General features: G+C 35.6%; 1 protein-coding gene across 1 annotated transcript; it reads left to right on the top strand.

Annotated features, from left to right (window-relative positions):
• Positions 1 to 339: 339 nt before the first annotated feature.
• Positions 340 to 16,474, top strand: LOC142341265 (epithelial sodium channel subunit gamma-2-like). The gene is made up of 6 exons (XM_075392184.1): positions 340 to 547; positions 7,119 to 7,385; positions 10,287 to 10,506; positions 12,771 to 12,967; positions 13,537 to 13,685; positions 16,154 to 16,474. The coding sequence occupies exons 1-6, from the start codon at positions 340 to 342 to the stop codon at positions 16,472 to 16,474; spliced, it is 1,362 nt and encodes a 453-aa protein (XP_075248299.1).
• The last annotated feature ends 3,246 nt before the right edge of the window (positions 16,475 to 19,720 follow it).

Genomic DNA, 19,720 nt, shown 5'->3' with positions numbered 1-19,720 from the left:
GTGGAAGAGTATATAGAGCATATTGTTGAATATTGACATCTGTTGTTTAAATACTGGTGGAATATTCTTTTCTTGAAGCCGCATTCACAGACCTTGCAAGTTATAAGGAAATACCATTTAAATTTTCGAATCTTTTCCGTTTGTGCCCCCCCCCCCCCACCCCCAGCTTGGGCGCATATTATTTGCACCCCCCAGACGCACGTGCCATATTTTTACATAATGATTTACTATGAAATGGCACTTACTCTGTAATGGGGGGGGGGGGTGGGGCGCATAACGTACAAACAGAAAAGATCCAAAATTTCATTTCAAAGGGAAAACTTTTTTGCGGAAGAGTATATGGAGCATATTGTCGAGTGGGCGGGCACCTCGTCTCTGCACGGGATTGGAAACGCCCTCTTTGCGGGCAGAAGTCGAAGTGTGAAGAGAAGACATCTATGGATGCTCCTTTTCTGGTCATTCGTTCTATTCTGTGTTTACTTTCAGTCCAAACTGGTCTACGAAATCCTGGTTGTCAAACCCACAATTGTCCAGTTGTCGTATGAACGTGTCGAGGAAATGAGGAAAATGTTTCCCTCCAACCCCCCCCCCCCCCCCCCCCCCCGGACATAGATCCGTCTCGAGAATTTCAGCTTTGAACCAACACATATTACAATAAATAATATCGAAATCAGTATTGAAAATTAGTATCCGGAATGTGTTTTAAATTTGAAGTTAAAAATGCACAGTTGAGTTTCATCATTTCATAATGAATTTGTCTCATTTGCTTTCCCCTGCTAGAATATGACTATCTAAAAAATAATAGTTTACACTAAAGGTATGTAGGATACAGTGTCTGGGGAGCGCAAATAACATGCACCCACTAAGCTGGGGGCGCAAACAAAAATTATCCAAAATAACAAATGAAATAACTTCCAACAGCTGTTATTGTATCAAACACAGATAACGACATGTAGCTTTTTTGTTTACCATTTCCAAAAAAAATTATTCAATTTAAAATGAACCTAAATCTTCATAAAATAACTGCCATCCATCAATGGTTTTCTTTTTTATTGTCAAAACAAGGATCCATCGATGGGAAAACAATAAACGGATCTATTCTCAAAGACCATTGTGCGACCATCGCCCAGGCGATTTCTGTAAATTTGTTTTTTTGGATCTTTTCCGTTTGTGCTCCCCAGATTAGGTGTGCACATTATTTGCACCCCATAGTGCACGTTCCATTTTTTAAAATACAGTGATTTACTATTTAATGACACGTGCTCTGTAAGGGGGGAGGGGGTGCATAACGTTCTGGAAGTCACAAAAAAACGGAAAAGATATGTTTTTCAGTCTGGTTAATTTGGGTTGCACCACAGACCACGCGTGCAACGAAAGATGGTCTGATAGTCTAAGGGTAAGTCTGTGAACCCATCACATCACAAGGTCAGCCAAAATTTTCGGATCTATTCTGTTTTGCCCCTCCCCCTGCTTAGTGAACAGAAACTTTTTATGACCCCCAGTTGCACGTGCTATTTTCTTACATAGTAACGTACTATATAACAATATATAATTTGTAACTGGGGGTCATAAAATCACTGGGGGGGGGGGAATAGAATAGATCCAAATTTTCAATGGAAGGACTGTGCTGCGCCCAAATTTGCCAGGAAAAATTACTTAGATCGATCCAAGTGGATGTGCCCATTTTTATTTTGACCAAAAATTCACGTCTTTCACGATGGATTATCGAAAAAATTCGAGCATTTCTCGCCCTCCTTATAAATTCATCGCAAAATTCCTTGCTCGGCAATAACTAGAGTGAGAAACACGCACTAGAATAGAAATTATTTTGTATTTAGGGGTGAATTTTCTCAGTATTGGTTCTGGCCTATCCGGGACCATTTTAGGTACGGCTATCCAAATCTCAGTTCTTGGGTTGCAAGATAATTTGCAACGAATATAAACAAACGGTTTACCGTGTCATCTCCAATGGCTAAGAGGGCAAATGAAGAAAACTAGACCCAATTGTAACTCGTTTATGTACCTCTGGTTTCAAAATCGGGTTTGTCAACAATGGATCAGAGAAATTTGTTGTCTCCAAAGTTTCGCATTTATCAGTAAGTAGAAGTAATTGAAAATACATTAATGAAAACAATATCGAGTTGTCAACAAAGAAACTTGTTCTCCCCAGTATTTCACAAATAAATTTTAATAAACCGAACCGAAGTCATTGAAAATTCATTAATGAAAAATTTGTATTCAAAGATTTGCTATTTTGATAAGATCGTGATTGCCTAAAATTTCAATGCTGCCTGGACTTGTGATCAACTCTTCAAAATCTAAATTGGTTTTGACAAAGCTAACAAAAAAAATGGCTTTAAAAGGACTCCATTTCTTTTTTTCTTTTTCTTCTTCTTCGTCCTCTTCTTTTTCATCTTCTTTTTCCGCTTCTTCTTCTTTTTAATCATCTCCTTTTCTTCTTCTTCTTCTTTTCCTGCTTCTTTTTTCTTCTCCTTTTCTTTTTTTCTTTTCCTTCTTCTTCTTTTTCTTCTATTTTTTTTCTTCTTCTTTCGGTTACAATGATTTCTTTCAGCAATTCAAAAGGACTCTTCTTCTTCTTCTTCTTCTTCTTCTTCTTCTTCTTTCCTTCTTCTTCTTCTTCTTCTTCTTCTTCTTCTTTTTCCTCATTCTCTTCTTCTTCTTCTTCTTCTTCTTCTTCTTCTTCTTCTTCTTCTTCTTTTCCTTCTTCTTCTTCTTCTTATTCTTTTTCCTCTTCTTCTTGTTCTTCTTCTTCTTCTTCCTATTCTTTTTTTCCACTTCTTTTTCTTGTTTTTCTCCTTCTTCTTTTTCTTCTTTTATTCTTCCTCTTCTTCTTTTTCCCCTTTTTCTTCTTGTTCTTCTTCTTCTTCTTTTTCTTCTTCTTTTCTTCTTTTTCTTTTTCTTTTTCTTCTTCTTGTTTTTCTTCTTCTTTTCTTCTTCTTCTCTTTCTTCTTTTTCCTCTTTTTCTTGCTTTTCTTCTTCTTCTTTTTCTTCTTCTTTTTTTCTTCTTCTTAATTATTTTCTTCTTATTATTCTTATTCTTTTTTTTTCTTCTTTTTCTTTTTCCTCTTTTTCTTTTTGTTCTTCATCTTCTTATTCTTCTTCTTTTCTTTTTCTTTTTCTTTTTCTTCTTTTTTCTCTTCTTCTTTTCTTCTTCTTCTTCTCTTTCTTCTTTTTCCTCTTCTTCTTGTTTTTCTTCTTCTTCTTTTTCTTCTTCTTTTCTTCTTCTTCTTCATTATTTTCTTCTTCTTATTCTTATTCTTTTTTTTCTTCTTTTTCTTTTTCCTTTTTTTCTTTTTGTTCTTCATCTTCTTTTTCTTCTTCTTTTCTTCTTCTTCTTCACCTTCTTCTTCTTTTTCTTCTTCTTCTACTTCCTCTTCTTCTTGTTGTTCTTCCTTTCTCTTCTTCTTTTTCTTCTTCTTCTATTTTTTTTTCTTCTTCTTTCGGTTACAATGTTTTTTTTTCAGCAATTCAAAACGACTCTTCTTCTTCTTCTTCCTCTTCTTCTTCTTCTTCCTCTTTTCCTTCTTCTTCTTCTTCTTCTTCTTCTTCTTCTTCTTCTATTTCTTCTTCTTCTTCCTATTTTTTCCACTTCTTCTTGTTTTTCTTCTTCTTCTTCTTCTTCTTTTATTCTTCCTCTTCTCCTTTTTTCCCTTTTTTCATCTTGTTCTTCTTCTTCTTTTTCTTCTTCTTTTCTTCTTCTTTTTCTTCTTCGTTTTCTTCTTCTTCTTCTTCTTCATCTTCTTTTCTTCTTCTTCTTTTTCTTCTCTTTCTTATTTTTCCTCTTCTTGTTTTTCTTCTTCTTCTTTTTCTTTTTCTTTTTTTCTTCTTCTTCATCTTCTTCTTCTTCTTATTCTTTTTCGTTTTTTTCTTCTTCTTTTTCTTGTTCTTTTCTTCTTCTTTTTCTTTTTCTTCTTTTCTTTTTCTTCTTCTTCTCTTTCCTATTTTCCCTCTTCTTGTTCTTCTTCTTTTTCTTCTTCTTTTTCTTCTTCTTTTTCTTCTTCTTTTTTCTTCTTCTTCTTCATCTTCTTCTTACTATTATTTTTATTTTTTTTCTTCTTCTTCTTCTTTTTCCTCTTTTTCTTTTTGATCTTCGTCTTCTTTTTCTCTTCTTTTCTTCTTCTTCCTCTTCTTCTTCTCCTTCTTCTTTTTCCTCTTCTTCTTCTTATCCTTCTTCTTCTTTTTTGCTTTTCTTCTTTTTCTTTTCCTTCTTTTGGTTTTCTTTTTCTCTTTCCTCTTTTTCCTCTTCTTCTTCTTTTTCTTCTTCTTTTCTTCTTCTTCTTCTTCCTCTTCTTCTTCTCCTTCTTCTTTTTCCTCTTCTTCTTCTTATCCTTCTTCTTCTTCTTTTCCTTCTTCTTCTTCTTCTTATTATTATTATTATTATTATTATTATTATTATTATTATTATTATTATTATTATTATTATTATTATTATTATTATTCTTATTCTTTTTTTCTTCTTCTTCTTTTTCCTCCTTTTCTTTTTGATCTTCGTCTTCTTTTTCTTCTTCTTTTCTTCTTCTTCTTCTTCTTCTTCTTCTTCTTCTCCTTCTTTTTTTTCCTCTTCTTCTTCTTATCCTTCTTCTTCTTCTTTTTTGCTCTTCTTCTTTTTCTTTTTCTTCTTTTGGTTTTCTTTTTCTCTTTCCTCTTTTTCCTCTTCTTCTTCTTTTTCTTCTTCTTTTCTTCTTCTTCTTCTTCCTCTTCTTCTTCTCCTTCTTCTTTTTCCTCTTCTTCTTCTTATTCTTCTTCTTCTTTTTTGCTCTTCTTCTTTTTCTTTTTCTTCTTTTGGTTTTCTTTTTCTCCTTCCTCTTTTTCCTCTTCTTCTTTTTCTTCTTCTTCTTCTTTCGGTTGCAATGTTATTTAACCGTTTAAGTTATTTCTTTTAAAGTGCAAAGTTCTGTTCAAACTTCCTATTACAATATGACAAATCTGATAAAAGGACAAGAAGCCCACTTCAAGAAAACTAAATGAAGAGAGAATTAATTTGTGTTATAAAAATTATCAGGTTTGAGATATCCGATAACAATAAACCAAAAAGTGGTAAACTAAACATAAAATGAGCCCAAATAAGCATCCTGTTTTTTCAAATTTTGTTATTAATGCTTTTTTTCTCGACACAACACTAATTTATGTGCAGTTTTTTGCATCGATAAATAATTGATTTTGAAGTGTTAGATTGTAAATCGCTTGTATATTTGTTTCGCGGACCTGAATCTCATGATAATTCAGTACTGAATAATAAAAACTTAATAATGATTTTTTACTATGGCCAGAGTACTGATCATGGCACTTTAAAGACACTTCATGATAGAAATCTAAGTACAATTCAGAACTGTATGATTGTAATGAGTCCTAATTCTGAATTTTTAATGGAAGTTATGAAATGTTGCCTGTTTTTGAACTGAATAGATTAAAAAATCAGTATCAATGAAAAAAACATACGTTTATCATATCAATGATAGTTTCAATTAAAAACTGATTCTGCATTTGGTCTGAACCTAATGCAAGGTAAATTTACCCTTGGGGCACTTTGATTCAGGACTGATTTAACGTTTTACTATTGGAATATGATGAATCAGTATTGATTTACAATGGTTTGGGGTCTGGGTTATCATTGAGTTCTTATCTGATGAAGCGGGAACCTTTAGTTGATATTGGAATTCATAAAAACCTATATAATTTATTCCCTTCAATCACTAACTTTGATTTTAACGGAATAATGTTGCAATAAAAGTCCAGCGCTTGGGTTAAAAAATGAGATGAACTGTTAACACACAATTCCTTAAACTGTTAATTACCATTTTTACGATATGATTTCCGAGTCAGTTATCAATTCTGCTAATTAAATAGTTGTAATTCTTATTTGGTATGATTTTATTAACGGTGATTCTTATTTTTTGCTTTCTCGAGAAACTGTTTACGAAAGACGTGGGAAAATTGCAAGCCAGTACCTGACAAAAGAAAAAGGACTATTTGGTCAGTTTTAGGACTGTACTCTATGCGTGGAGAACATGTTTCTATTAATGTAAATTCAGTAATATAAAGTCACGTTCAGTCTCTTCTATCGGAGAGTTACTGTTTTACACGTTTTATTTGGACAAAGTCAAGTTCCCACTTTTTTGGCGGGAAGAGTTTCAACTTTTGTAATATTGGCTTCGGCCATCTTGAATTACTGTATCATCAACAAGGACTTTAATTTAATATGAACTGTTTTAATAGGAAAAGGGGCATCACATTGTGGAATATGCCGACAAAAGAGAAACTATACTTTTTGATAATTGCACAATATTTTTGTTCTTTATCGCTCATTTTCACAATTTTTTAAACAGCATTTTAAACACATTTTTGTTAAACAAAATTAGGGTCGGTGCCTGAATATGCAATTTCTACCTACTAAAATGGTATTAGTTAATCTGAACATACAGACGGTCAAGGAATTGATTAGAATTGTTTCATTTCTTGATGTTTGACTTAAAAAGTTATTCTTATTACGCCTTTTTCTTAAAAAGAGCAAAATTACAGCCTTGTTTAATAATCAATCGATTCGATGTCTCCTGTTAACAAAGTACAGGTACAACTGTTGACTCCTGTTCAAAACAGCAGTCAAAAAGAACCGGTACAAAAAAACTGCAGGTTTAATTGGTACGTCCAGTTAATTGTCAGCTCTTTCAACAGATTTGTGCTAAAATTTTTTAAAAATAATTAATATATGTCGCGTCAACCTATACGGACAAATTATTTCCCTGGTCGATGTGACCAGACCGAATTGAGCTCTGATCAGATCATCGTCGAGCTCACACATGTTCTCGGTGCGCTCGAATTACATGGTCTGGAAAAGGCTTTGAGCGCATTTTTGTCTGGACAGTGGTCTGTAACTTGCCTTTTCATGGGTCACTTCGGTCTGGGACGGCAATTGTCGCTATCAGTCTTTAACCGATGTTAAAGCAACTATTCAACTAAAATCCAACTTTACCCCTCTAACTAAAGTGTGTGCGTGCGTTCATAAGTCCAATTAATTTGCCTTAAACCTAGGCCTTGTTTATAAGAATTTTAAGCTTAAAATTCAGATGATTGCGCTGGTTTTTATTGCCTTTTTTTAGCGTTCGAAGACACATTAGAAGGAACTTTGAATCTATACACGGGACCTGATCGAGAGAGATCCGCATTCCGAACCGACATCACTTCTTTCTATGAACAGATAACAGTACCTCTCCGTCAACAGCTGGTTTTTTGTCATTGGCGTGGAAAAGACTGTCTAAAAGATGAATTCTGGAAACTGACGTTGACCAGGAACGTCTTTTGCCACGAGTTCTCCCCTCCCCAAAGATATGTGACCCACCCTTATGAAACACTTAGTATTGTGATTGGTAAGTTTGTCCATAATTGTTAAATAGAAATACCTCGTTTACCTTTTTTTGAAAAGTGAAAGCTTATTATTTGTTTTTCCAAATAATTGAATCATTTTTTAAAAAAATAATTGACATGACTATTCTTCATAAAAGTTGGAGCAGTGAAGCATTCACTTCAAACCTCTCTTTCTCATTTTCAAGAATTTTTTACACAACCAATGTTAAAATAGTTCAAATGAATTTTGATTTTCACTCTGATTAAATGAGATAAAATCTTGCTTTATTGTTGACAAACCTAACTATTAGATAAATTAGGTTCAATTTTTCAAAATTTGCGCTTCAATTATATCAAAATACAAACAACCAACCAACATATCGTATTGATCAAACCAACTTAAAACTGGTTTAAAATAGAGCAATAATTAGATTAAAACGCTAATGCTAATTATCGACGCATGATTCAATATTACTGGATCGCTTTGGTTCTTTTATCTTATCAGTCGAGCAAAAATGAAATAACCAGGATCGACCAAAAATATTTATCATATATTTTTTCCTCTCATGGATCCTTAATGCTATAGATGAAACAAAATTACTGCGAAATTCGATGGCTTGCAACTTTATCATTCAGGATACTTCTTTGAATACAAATTTTTCATTAATGAATTTTCAATGACTTCGGTTCGGTTTATTAAAATTTATTTGTGAAATACTGGGGAGAACAAGTTTCTTTGTTGACAACTCGATATTGTTTTCATTAATGTATTTTCAATTACTTCTACTTACTGATAAATGCGAAACTTTGGAGACAACAAATTTCTCTGATCCATTGTTGACAAACCCGATTTTGAAACCAGAGGTACATAAACGAGTTACAATTGGGTCTAGTTTTCTTCATTTGCCCTCTTAGCCATTGGAGATGACACGGTAAACCGTTTGTTTATATTCGTTGCAAATTATCTTGCAACCCAAGAACTGAGATTTGGATAGCCGTACCTAAAATGGTCCCGGATAGGCCAGAACCAATACTGAGAAAATTCACCCCTAAATACAAAATAATTTCTATTCTAGTGCGTGTTTCTCACTCTAGTTATTGCCGAGCAAGGAATTTTGCGATGAATTTATAAGGAGGGCGAGAAATGCTCGAATTTTTTCGATAATCCATCGTGAAAGACGTGAATTTTTGGTCAAAATAAAAATGGGCACATCCACTTGGATCGATCTAAGTAATTTTTCCTGGCAAATTTGGGCGCAGCACAGTCCTTCCATTGAAAATTTGGATCTATTCTATTCCCCCCCCCCCCAGTGATTTTATGACCCCCAGTTACAAATTATATATTGTTATATAGTACGTTACTATGTAAGAAAATAGCACGTGCAACTGGGGGTCATAAAAAGTTTCTGTTCACTAAGCAGGGGGAGGGGCAAAACAGAATAGATCCGAAAATTTTGGCTGACCTTGTGATGTGATGGGTTCGCAGACTTACCCTTAGACTATCAGACCATCTTGCGTTGCACGCGTGGTCTGTGGTGCAACCCAAATTAACCAGACTGAAAAACATCTTTTCCGTTTTTTGTGACTTCCAGAACGTTATGCACCCCCTCCCCCGTTACCGAGCACGTGTCATTAAATAGTAAATCATTGTATTTTAAAAAATGGAACGTGCACTATGGGGTGCAAATAATGTGCACCCCTAATCTGGGGAGCACAAACGGAAAAGATCCAAAAAAACAAATTCACAGAAATCGCCTGGGCGATGGTCGCACAGTGGTCTTTAAGAATAGATCCGTTTATTGTATTGCCATCGATGGATCCTTGTTTTGACAATAAAATAAGAAAACCATTGATAGATGACAGTTATTTTATGAGGATTTAGGTTCATTTTAAATTGAATAATTTTTTTTTGGAAATGGCAAACAAAAAAGCTACATGTCGTTATCTGTGTTTGATACAATAACAGCTGTTGGAAGTTATTTCATTTGTTATTTTGGATAATTTTTGTTTGCGCCCCCAGCTTAGTGGGTGCATGTTATTTGCGCTCCCCAGACGGACGTGCCAATATTTTACATAATGAAATACTCTTTAACGGTACGTGCTCTACAACTGGGAGGGCGCATACCGTACTCGGGGGGGGGCACAAACAGAAAAGATCCGAATTTTGCTGAAAATTTGTTTGGGGAGCCGATCAAATTTTGCGAAATTTCGTTATAAATGTTTTCTGCCCCCTTAAATTAAAAGTCAAAAAATTCGGATCGTTTCCGTCTGTGCCCCACCCCAAATATGGCACGTACGTTTGGGGGGTGCAAATAGGGGGGCACGTACCCATTATAGTCCCCCCCCCACTCCTCCAGCTTATTGTTCAAATAACCCATGCCCCCCCCCCGTCTTTTTAAATGTACCATGAATGACCGGAGATTTTAATAACGCAAAATAAGGGAATTGGGGTATACTTATTAGAATATTAATATATTTTTTATAATTAAGACCCATATTGCGGTTATTGTAATGATCCCGCACTAATCATATACAAATGCCTTCTTAATAATGAGATTTACACAGCTAAGCTAATGGGGGGATAAAAGCTGTATTACTGGGGGGGGGGGGGAGGGGAAGTTGGCAACCATGGGGATCATAAAGGACATAAAGGACGGGGGGTTCCAAAACAGATACGGGATCTTTTCCGTTTGTGCCCCCCAGTACGTTATGCTCCCCCCAGTGACAGAGCACGTGTCATTACATAGTAAATCATTATGTAAAAATATTGCACGTGCGTCTGGGGGTTGCAAATTATATGCACCCACTAAGCTGGGGGGGGGGGGGGGGCACAAACGGAAAAGATCCCAGATACGTTTTTCGTTTTTTTTACAAAAAAAAATTCTGCTTTCTTTGGGCTAACAAAGCGCCTTTTGTGTTTCCAGATTTTGAGGTAGATAGAGGGATAGGGTACATTGACATTGGGGGTGGTACTGCTATGCAACTCTACTTCTACGACCCTTCTGAGACCGCTGCATTCAACACTTGGGACAAGAGCCATTCTTTGGACATTGCGCCTGGCAACAGATACAATCTGGGCCTATCCAGAAAGAGATACACTGATGCCAGTGGGTTCAGCAACTGTATCCAGGAGGGAAAGGAGGGGTGGGTAAAAAAATCAGGATCTATTCTGTCCCCCCCCCCCCAGTGTCTTTTACGCCCCCCCCCCCAGTTACAAATTATATGTTGTAAACGCAACTATGTAAACAATTAGCACGTGCGCCTGGGGGCGTAAAAATTATCAGCCCACTAAGCTGGGGGGGGGGGGGCAAAACAGAATAGATCAAAAAATCACTATATACTACCCAAATTTACATGTCTCACAACCCATTATAACAACATTTGGGCCATTACTATTACAGCCCAGTTTCGGAAAAACCCCAGGGAAAAAAAACCCACTCAAAATTAGATGGGAAAAACCCACGGAAAAAGAAAACCCCACGGAAATAAATAAACCCCACTTGACTATCAAAAAAGTAAAAAGAATCAAATTAAACTAAATGAATTATAGAGTGACACAATAATACAAATAAAAAGCAAAAGTTTGAAACAGTTTCTCAAAACGACATGTTTGAACCAATTGCTCGTAAACATTCGAATGGTTGATATTCGTGTGCGGCATATACAATTGGTTTTATTCTGCCGTGATTCTCACTTTAACTACCTGCTTCCCCTTTTTTGTTGTGCTACGGTAAATTTTTGAAGCGCTTGTTGTCTGTGTTGTATCGCCTCCAAAATTTTTCAAACATCGGGCTTGTTAATTTGAAGCATTGGTTCAAAACCTCTATTGAAACCCTCTATCGCATTTTTGGTTCTCGTTAGGTGCTCAATCGTTCCATGATACATATTCATTCCACATTGTGTGATGAAAGCGGGTTTTTTCCTTGGGGGTTTATTTTCTAGACCCATTATAGCCCGTCCTTTCCATACTTGATTTATTAGTACGATCCATCCTAGTTTGAAACCAAAGAAATCAAATATGATCCTTGTATGATAACCAGGAATCATACAGCTTTTCCCCTTCCATCTATGTTTTTTCGTTTTGTCGATAAGGAACAATATAGTATGTTCAACCTGATTAGAGTTGAGTTCAGTCTTGAATTGTCAGATTTTGTTTCTTCTTCAATGATCAGATATATCAAGGCAATTTTCAGCCATGGTCATCTCGCTGTCATCTCGAGTTTATCTCGCTGATGACCAGAGTTCACAGCTTCGTTAATCATCAGTTGTATTTAGACTAAATTCATTCATGTCCGCTAGTTCGCTCTGGATCAGACTCTACCCCCATTTAATCATCAGACTCATCCGGATAATAATCAATAATGAGCCATAATCAGATAATATCTCGTTTGTGATCAGACTTTAGGCACTCTTTGACTATTCTCAGCGCGCTTAAACCCCCACGTAAGGTATCTTTAATTGTTTTATCATTAAAGCTCATCTCAAACTGGGACGCTTTCATACAAAAAGATTTGCATGTCACGGTTTTATTATTGTGGAATTTTCAGCACCGACCATTTTTTACCAGTGAGAAATGTTTAACGCAATTTTTGAGTCTATTTCGTAATTTTTTCAAAAAAAAATTAACGACGATCTTCAATTTGAGTATTTCCCGAAAAGAGAACAATTTTTAATAGCACTGTAATTTAAGTATTTCTGCGACAGTTTTAATTTCCACTTGAATTATCAAAAATGCATCAATTTCGTTCAAAGTTTATGGTCAATTTTCGATTGAAATACAACTTTTGCAGTCCAACAATGCAGACTGAAACGCTTGTTCAATTTAAAGAATAGCAAAGATAGCAAAGTTATTCACAGTTGATCTCAATTCTGAGTTTGATTAATTAGTTACCCGGGTCGACCGTTTGCCGGTGAAATTTCGTAAGGAACGCGTTCTCAGTATTCGGGTCTTTCCCATTATACCCCCCAGCTTAATGGTCAGATAACCTATAGCCCCCCCATATTGGTAAATATACCATAATGGGGGGCTATATTTTCATGGGGGGCTTTAATGGGAAAGACCCCAGTATTCCTACAAAATAAGCTTCCTTACACGGTTTCGAACCACTTACCTCTTGCATGCCTTCCACTCCGTATTCCACTGCACCAACTGTCAGTTAACTTTCTCCTATATCTTGTGAATCTTAATCAGATTCAGTAAACGTTGGAAAGCCGATGCGGTGAATTTTTGCAAGAAATGCGGTGAATTTCGCGGTGAATTTTTGTAAGGAAAGCGGTGAAAAGCGGTGAAATAATTTTTTCACCGCATTCACCGCAATCACTGCATTTTTTTTACAAAAATTCACCGCTATCACCGCATTATTTTTTAATTTATCCAAAAACCTCGACCCGGGTGGTTGATTATTTAGTGTGTTGAAATATTACGAAAGTGGGTACACGAAGGAGCTATGTGTGAGTGAGTGTTTCACGGAAGAGGAGGACAAGGGATGCGGCTGTACCACCCAACCCAACTTCAACTATGGCAACTGGAGTGAACACACTCGCATTGGGTGTGAATGGATTGATTACATAATGTGTACCCAACACGACAAAGCAAAAATCATCGGTACTTTAGCTCTATATTCTTTAATCCTTATTTCTCACTTTCTCACAAACAATCTAAATGCTAAAATTGTACACGGAAAGCTTTGAAAATGCGTAAGATAAGCGCTGAAATTGTGCAAGATAAGTACTGAAAGTAGTGCAATCTATGCAAGTAATGCGCTGACAAGCGCTTATAAAAATTTGAAGTGTTGACGAGTGCTGAAATTATGCAAGAAATGTGTTTAAATTTCAACACATTAAGCAGATAATTATGTAAGATTTATCCGCTTAAAAAATTTCAAAATCTTACATAGTTATCGGCTGAATGTGTAAGTGCTAAAAATTATGCAAGGAAAGCTTTGAAAATGCGTATAAGTGTTGAAATTGTTTAAGAAATACGCTGACAAGCGCTTCAAATAATTTTCAAAATCTTACATAATATACAGCACTATCTTACATAATATATAATAATTTATTATCAAATATATAGCTATGTAGTGCTGAAATTATGCAAGAAAAGTGTTGAAAATTCAGCAATTTATAAGGTAAGTTTACCTGCACGTAATTAAGAGTGTAAACCTGATGTTGTAGAAAAGTGCGAGAGGAAATGCATTCCCCAGTGCAGTTTCACAAAGTACGACTTCAAACAGATTACGTGGACCAAATTATCCACCAATCCGATACTCGTCGACTATTATTCTAGACAAACTGTGACGTCATTTGCCTCGTCTTCTCCATCTGTAAGCAGCCCCGACACTATTTTCATAGAATGTCACTGATGGTTTACCATATCTCCACAACCGTAGGAATTCCTAGTTATTCAAGCTTTCAAATGGCAAACTGGATCACATTTTTTTAATCGGATCAGTCGACATCAAATTCTGCATGCATACTAACACTCTGAATTTTTAAGTTTGCGCAATTTGAAAAAATGAAACTTAGCTCAGCTGCTCAGCTTCTGAATAAATAAATAGCATTTAACATTCACTGATGTTACACTATATTATATATCTTATGAGGCGAGACCACTTTTTTTTGTATTTTGATGATATTCTGATTTATTTATTTCTCAATTATAATGGGAACTAAAGTCTTGGGACAACGAACTGTCAAGATTTTCAAATATATTTCTCGACAAAATTTTGGTGTGGGAAGGTAAGACGAACTCTAAATTGTTATCTAAAATTTTTAGATTGAATTGCATAACTTTGCATCTCTCAGATTTAAAACTGAGACAGTTTTCTTAATTCCGATGAACTGCTGTGTTAATTTTTTTTCTGGGAACTTTCCGCGTTCTCAATAGCACCAGCAATATTTATTATCACCGTCGTAGAATAACTCATTCGTAATTCATTGATAAAAACAGAAAACAGAACGGAAAAATTGAAAATTGGTGCCCGCTTATATGAAATGACAGTAACTTTGACTTATCTGCGGAATTACTTACTTGTTGTTCTCTCCTCGATAAACAGGAATAAAAAAACTCATAAAACACTCTTAAAAACTCGGTTAATTTTACGGAAATTAAAATGTAGCGTAAAGAAAACCCTTACAATCTGACAATTTTCAGTACTGGAAGCGCTGATTTCAATTGCTCCATAAGTCATTGTAGAAAAATAGAAGTTGCATAATGGCTGAATAACGTATTTAGAAGAAACACTGTGCTTGCTCTGAACGTTTTCTACCAGAAGATTTTATATGGATTTTATATTTAGAGTTTATTCAAAAAACATTGATGTGAAATGATCTATACCAAAAATTTTACATAAACAGTTCTAATAGCTCAGTCTTTATCGTTTTACGACTCAATTCATTCTAATAATGCTCCCTGGGACCTTATTTGTTTAGCTTGAGTCGTCTTGTGCTGAGATCCATGCCCTCTTATTTTCAGAGTGCCTGCACTTCATTGTCTTTGATAAAAACTGAGCAAAGATAATCGAAGTCTAAAATTCTTGCTATCATTTGAAAAAATATTTTATCAGGGTTTTTTGCGATTCAATTGGGTCTTTTGTAATTGGTTTTGAGTATTTCGTATCTAATCTCAAAGCAGAGTTTTGGCATTGTTATAGGTTTTTACACTATTCATCGTTTATAAATAAGTTATTCCAACAAAACTTTTTGTGTAGAATTGAAACTCTCACTGTTTTTCATTTGATGTGCACCTACTAAACCTCTAAATCAAACTTGAAAATCCCGCTTTCAGGAGTTTTAGTTTAAGTTTGCAGCACTCAGTTTTTCGAGTATTAGTGATACGCGATTAAAAAACGTTAAACAGTATGAGTTGTGGCAAGAAAACATATTTTTCTGGGGGACCGAGTTTATAAAAAGTAGTTAATGTCAGATGGTTGTTTATCTTATCCTGATAAAATATGACAGGGAGCGAGTACATACAGTAGATGCCGCGGGGGACTTTAAACTTCAAAAAAGGCTACTTTCTTGAGTTGAGTGGTTGACCGATTTATTAAATGACACCGTCAGAAGTCTGATACTGCTTTTGTTTTAGTTTGTATAGCTTGAATAGAAATCATTAAGGTATAAAGAGGGCGTTCAGGCCAACTGATTGTTCATTTGCCGTCTTAGCAAATGTTACGTAAGTAAAGCACATCGGCCGGGTTGCTTAGCAGCGGTTTGAACAAATTTATTTCTCACGCTTTTTATTACATTTCGATTCGGGTAGTTGAAAGGAAGTAGTAACTCACTGCTGCTATTTATTGTTACATTCGAGTTTAGAAAAGACCATAGTAACACTGACATCTTAGAGGAGTTAAAACTTAAGTAATAAAATGAGAGAGAACGGAATTCGTCGTAAGTAAAGTTGGTCCTTCTTGAGAGAAGAAAGGTAGAAGATGGAATATCGAAAACCAAGATTGAGAGATTTGTGAGGTCGGTATTATGCTGGTTGAAAGACACTTAAGCTACTTCAGTTATTGTCTTGTCCGGCAGAACATGGAACCATCAATTTGTATTTGGTAATTTGTAGTGGAGAAAGAGAATGTACATCTTATATCTGAATTGTAAATATTAAATAACTGGTTATGAAAATAATTTACTTGTGAATTCGGAAAAAAAACATATTGTAATAAAACGCATGCAATTAGCTGTGACATTAAAATTTAGTTTTGATCACACCCAGCTCTACATAAATATATTGCAAATCTTTTTTCTAATTAGATCATTAAAATTACATTTAATTTTTCAATTTTTTTAGAACGCCGATCGAGGAAAAAATATGAGTGCTCTCTACATGAGGCAAAATTTGGCCGAAGTGGTTATCGGCGTGAATTCTTTCAACGTCGAGACGATCAAAATTTTGCCCAAATACGAATTCTTCTCGGCCACGAGTGCATTCGGAGGTCTTCTCGGACTGTTTCTAGGGGGGAGTGCAGTAACCTTGGTCGAGTTAGCGGAATTATTCGCTGGCATTTTTGCAAATGTTCTGTTCAGAGTTACGGAACCTCTCAAAAAGAAACTGGCATCACGGAAAGGACATCGAAGCCAATTAACTGCCATAGAAATGATCAACTATTAAATTAAGAATTAAAAATTGTTTCTAAATAAGGCGTTGGTTTTTATGAAACGCTGAGTCTAATTAACCTGAACTCTTTTCTTCCGAGCTGTATTAATAATTGTAAAGTTTATTTTAAAAACTGATTCTTTAAAGGTGTTTATGCCGTTTGGCTTGGAATTCGTTTTCATGGTACGTAGTAGCATCATGACAATCGGATTCATTTCATGGTAGCATTTATAGAACAGAAAAGGCAAATATAGCACTATTTGAACTTTGAAATGCTCCTCTATCTTATGCTAGAGCCCCCAAAAACGAATTTTGCATGCTGATTCGAAAAAGTTTACCCGAACGCTATGCAGACCTCTGGAGTCTGTACCAGAGAATAAATTCTTTCCAATCTGTTTCAGCATGACAATAGGGCTTTTTTTTATCAAGATTGGTGTTGAAGCTAATCTCTTAAAAAGACACGAATGCAAAGTTTATTAATCAGCTCCTGATGTAAGGAAGAATTTGGGGAAGAATTCTAGGCTGGCATATAGGAAAAATTGATGAGGTTTATCCCCCACTCAATTCTGTATAACCACCAAAATAAAATCAAAACACGGATCTCGTTAATGTGAGTTTAAATGTGATGTTCCAACTCCGGATCTTAGCGTGAACAATATTTTTTACCGGGCAAGACTTTTGGTTAAAGATAAAAAACCAGGCTGATACAATTTCTCAAGCGGAACAAAAATGAAGGAAAAACCTAATTATGACAAACAAAAATTGATTCCGAATTCTAATTCTATATATTCTCATATTCTTTTGTGTTAATAACAGCCTTTTGAGTGTCAACAAACCAAACGAACACATACGTGAAAATATATCCTGTCCAAGAAAGTTGAAATAAGCGAACGTTCGAAAAACACCAAAAGCATGCAATTGAGCATCAATGTGCGCATTTGAATGTCAACGTTTTCACCATTAATATTACATTCATCAATTTTTTCTACATCTTTTAAATTTGAACTTTGACCTTTGAACTCTAACGTGTGGCCTTTGAAATTTTTGCTTGTTTCAACTTTATGGGACGCGCTATATACAGAGGAACCAGATAAAAGAACTGAGAAAAGAACTACATTTTTCAAAAACAAGTTGTTTTAAAGTTATTGTCGTACGCGAGTGAGATTGCGTACTTGATCTTGAGTCGCGAGTTGTGTTTATGTTCTATGTCCTACTTGCGCGGCGAGTGCTCTTTACACAATTTCCAAATGAATTCGCTTAGCGAATCGCGTAAGGACTAATGTTTACTTTACTCGGATTGTAAAGACAGTTAATGAAGAATAAATTAAATTGGGCAACTGTACGCGAGAAGCAAAATAAAGAGAATGAAAGAATAACTCAACTGTTATTCCAGAAGTCAAATAAATGTGAACAATATTTTCCTGTTGTGGGAAAATGGTATCAACAGACAAGCATGTGAAGTAATAATGATTTATGCACATGCCCCTCAGGAATGGGTACACTGATTAAATTAAGTACATCGTATGATAAGTTTACTGCACTAAATTATGATGTACGACATTTCTCCCGCTTTCAAAAATTAAAATTGCATGAAATAAAATTTTAATAACAATATGAATGATAATAATAATACTTATTCACCGGTTAAATAGTATCAACAATATATTTACTGGTTATCATAGCTAGTCATAATTAATAATATATCAGTTTTCACATGTCCTCTTCATCAATAATCAGTTCACTTGAAGTGCTATGATCGGCTGGCCGAATACGGGGGTCCGTCGGAGACACCTGTCCTATGATAGGCGAGGGAAAGTCGTTGTGAATCGGTTCAACTCGAGTAGCAGTGTCCACATTTGTTTGTATCACTGAGGGTTGAATCGATTCTATGTCTCCTACTCGACGCTTCCTACGGGGTGGAGCAAAGTTCGGAGGACACGAATTAGTAGAATCACCCGAGGAGTCGTCTTTGTCGTAACCATAATATTTGGGGCTTTTTCTAGTTCGTTTAGTGGATCGTGTGAGAGTATTGGGGAAAGATGTTGTTGGAGCTGGATGAGGTGATTCAATCATTTCTTGCTGTATGTTTGTAGGCGGGGGTGCAATAAGCACTTCTTCCGTTATAATTGGCTGATCGGGAGCAGCCTCTGGAATTTCTGGTAGTACTTGCGGAGCGAAATTGTCCGGAACTTTTGGCATGCGTACTCGCATTGCGCGAGCAATGTTAGATTTGTTCGAGGATACGCCACTACCAGTTTCTCTTTTTCGATGTTTCATCTTCCTGTCTCCTTTCTGGATGCGGGTACACTCTTTAATATGGCTGAGTATTTTAGCTTCCGTTGTCTTTTCATGTGTACGGGGTCCTCTGCGGTTGATGTAATCCGTCGATTTGGTTTTTCGTTCTTCACGAGTGCCAAATTTTGCAATATCGCTATTGCGTACGGTCACCTCCACCTTACCCGGCTCGCGAATGACCGAAGTGTATTGGTCGGTCTTTTGGACGACCGATCCTGGGGCCAGCACCTCATACAAGCCGTCCAGGTTCTTCTTGGATCAAAAATTTTACATAAACAGTTCTAATAGCTCAGTCTTTATCGTTTTACGACTCAATTCATTCTAATAATGCTCCCTGGGACCTTATTTGTTTAGCTTGAGTCGTCTTGTGCTGAGATCCATGCCCTCTTATTTTCAGAGTGCCTGCACTTCATTGTCTTTGATAAAAACTGAGCAAAGATAATCGAAGTCTAAAATTCTTGCTATCATTTGAAAAAATATTTTATCAGGGTTTTTTGCGATTCAATTGGGTCTTTTGTAATTGGTTTTGAGTATTTCGTATCTAATCTCAAAGCAGAGTTTTGGCATTGTTATAGGTTTTTACACTATTCATCGTTTATAAATAAGTTATTCCAACAAAACTTTTTGTGTAGAATTGAAACTCTCACTGTTTTTCATTTGATGTGCACCTACTAAACCTCTAGATCAAACTTGAAAATCCCGCTTTCAGGAGTTTTAGTTTAAGTTTGCAGCACTCAGTTTTTCGAGTATCAGTGATACGCGATTAAAAAACGTTAAACAGTATGAGTTGTGGCAAGAAAACATATTTTTCTGGGGGACCGAGTTTATAAAAAGTAGTTAATGTCAGATGGTTGTTTATCTTATCCTGATAAAATATGACAGGGAGCGAGTACATACAGTGGGGCCGCGGGGGACTTTAAACTTCAAAAAAGGCTACTTTCTTGAGTTGAGTGGTTGACCGATTTA

The sequence above is a fragment of the Convolutriloba macropyga genome, chromosome 6 (genome assembly GCF_964194025.1).
Source record: "Convolutriloba macropyga chromosome 6, txConMacr16.3, whole genome shotgun sequence".
Taxonomy (NCBI): Eukaryota; Metazoa; Xenacoelomorpha; order Acoela; family Convolutidae; genus Convolutriloba; species Convolutriloba macropyga.
The sequence above is the reverse complement of the archived record's forward strand: the minus strand, read 5'-3'. Positions and strand labels throughout refer to the sequence as shown.

What these genes read in the sequence shown, in the direction of transcription:
- LOC142341265 (XM_075392184.1), top strand. Translation starts at nt 340, where the DNA reads ATGGAGCATATTGTCGAGTGGGCGGGCACCTCGTCTCTGCACGGGATT. An exon ending in AACACTTAGTATTGTGATTG is followed by an intron (nt 7,386 to 10,286) that starts GTAAGTTTGTCC and finishes TTGTGTTTCCAG; the next exon opens with ATTTTGAGGTAGATAGAGGG. An exon ending in ATCCAGGAGGGAAAGGAGGG is followed by an intron (nt 10,507 to 12,770) that starts GTGGGTAAAAAA and finishes TTGATTATTTAG; the next exon opens with TGTGTTGAAATATTACGAAA.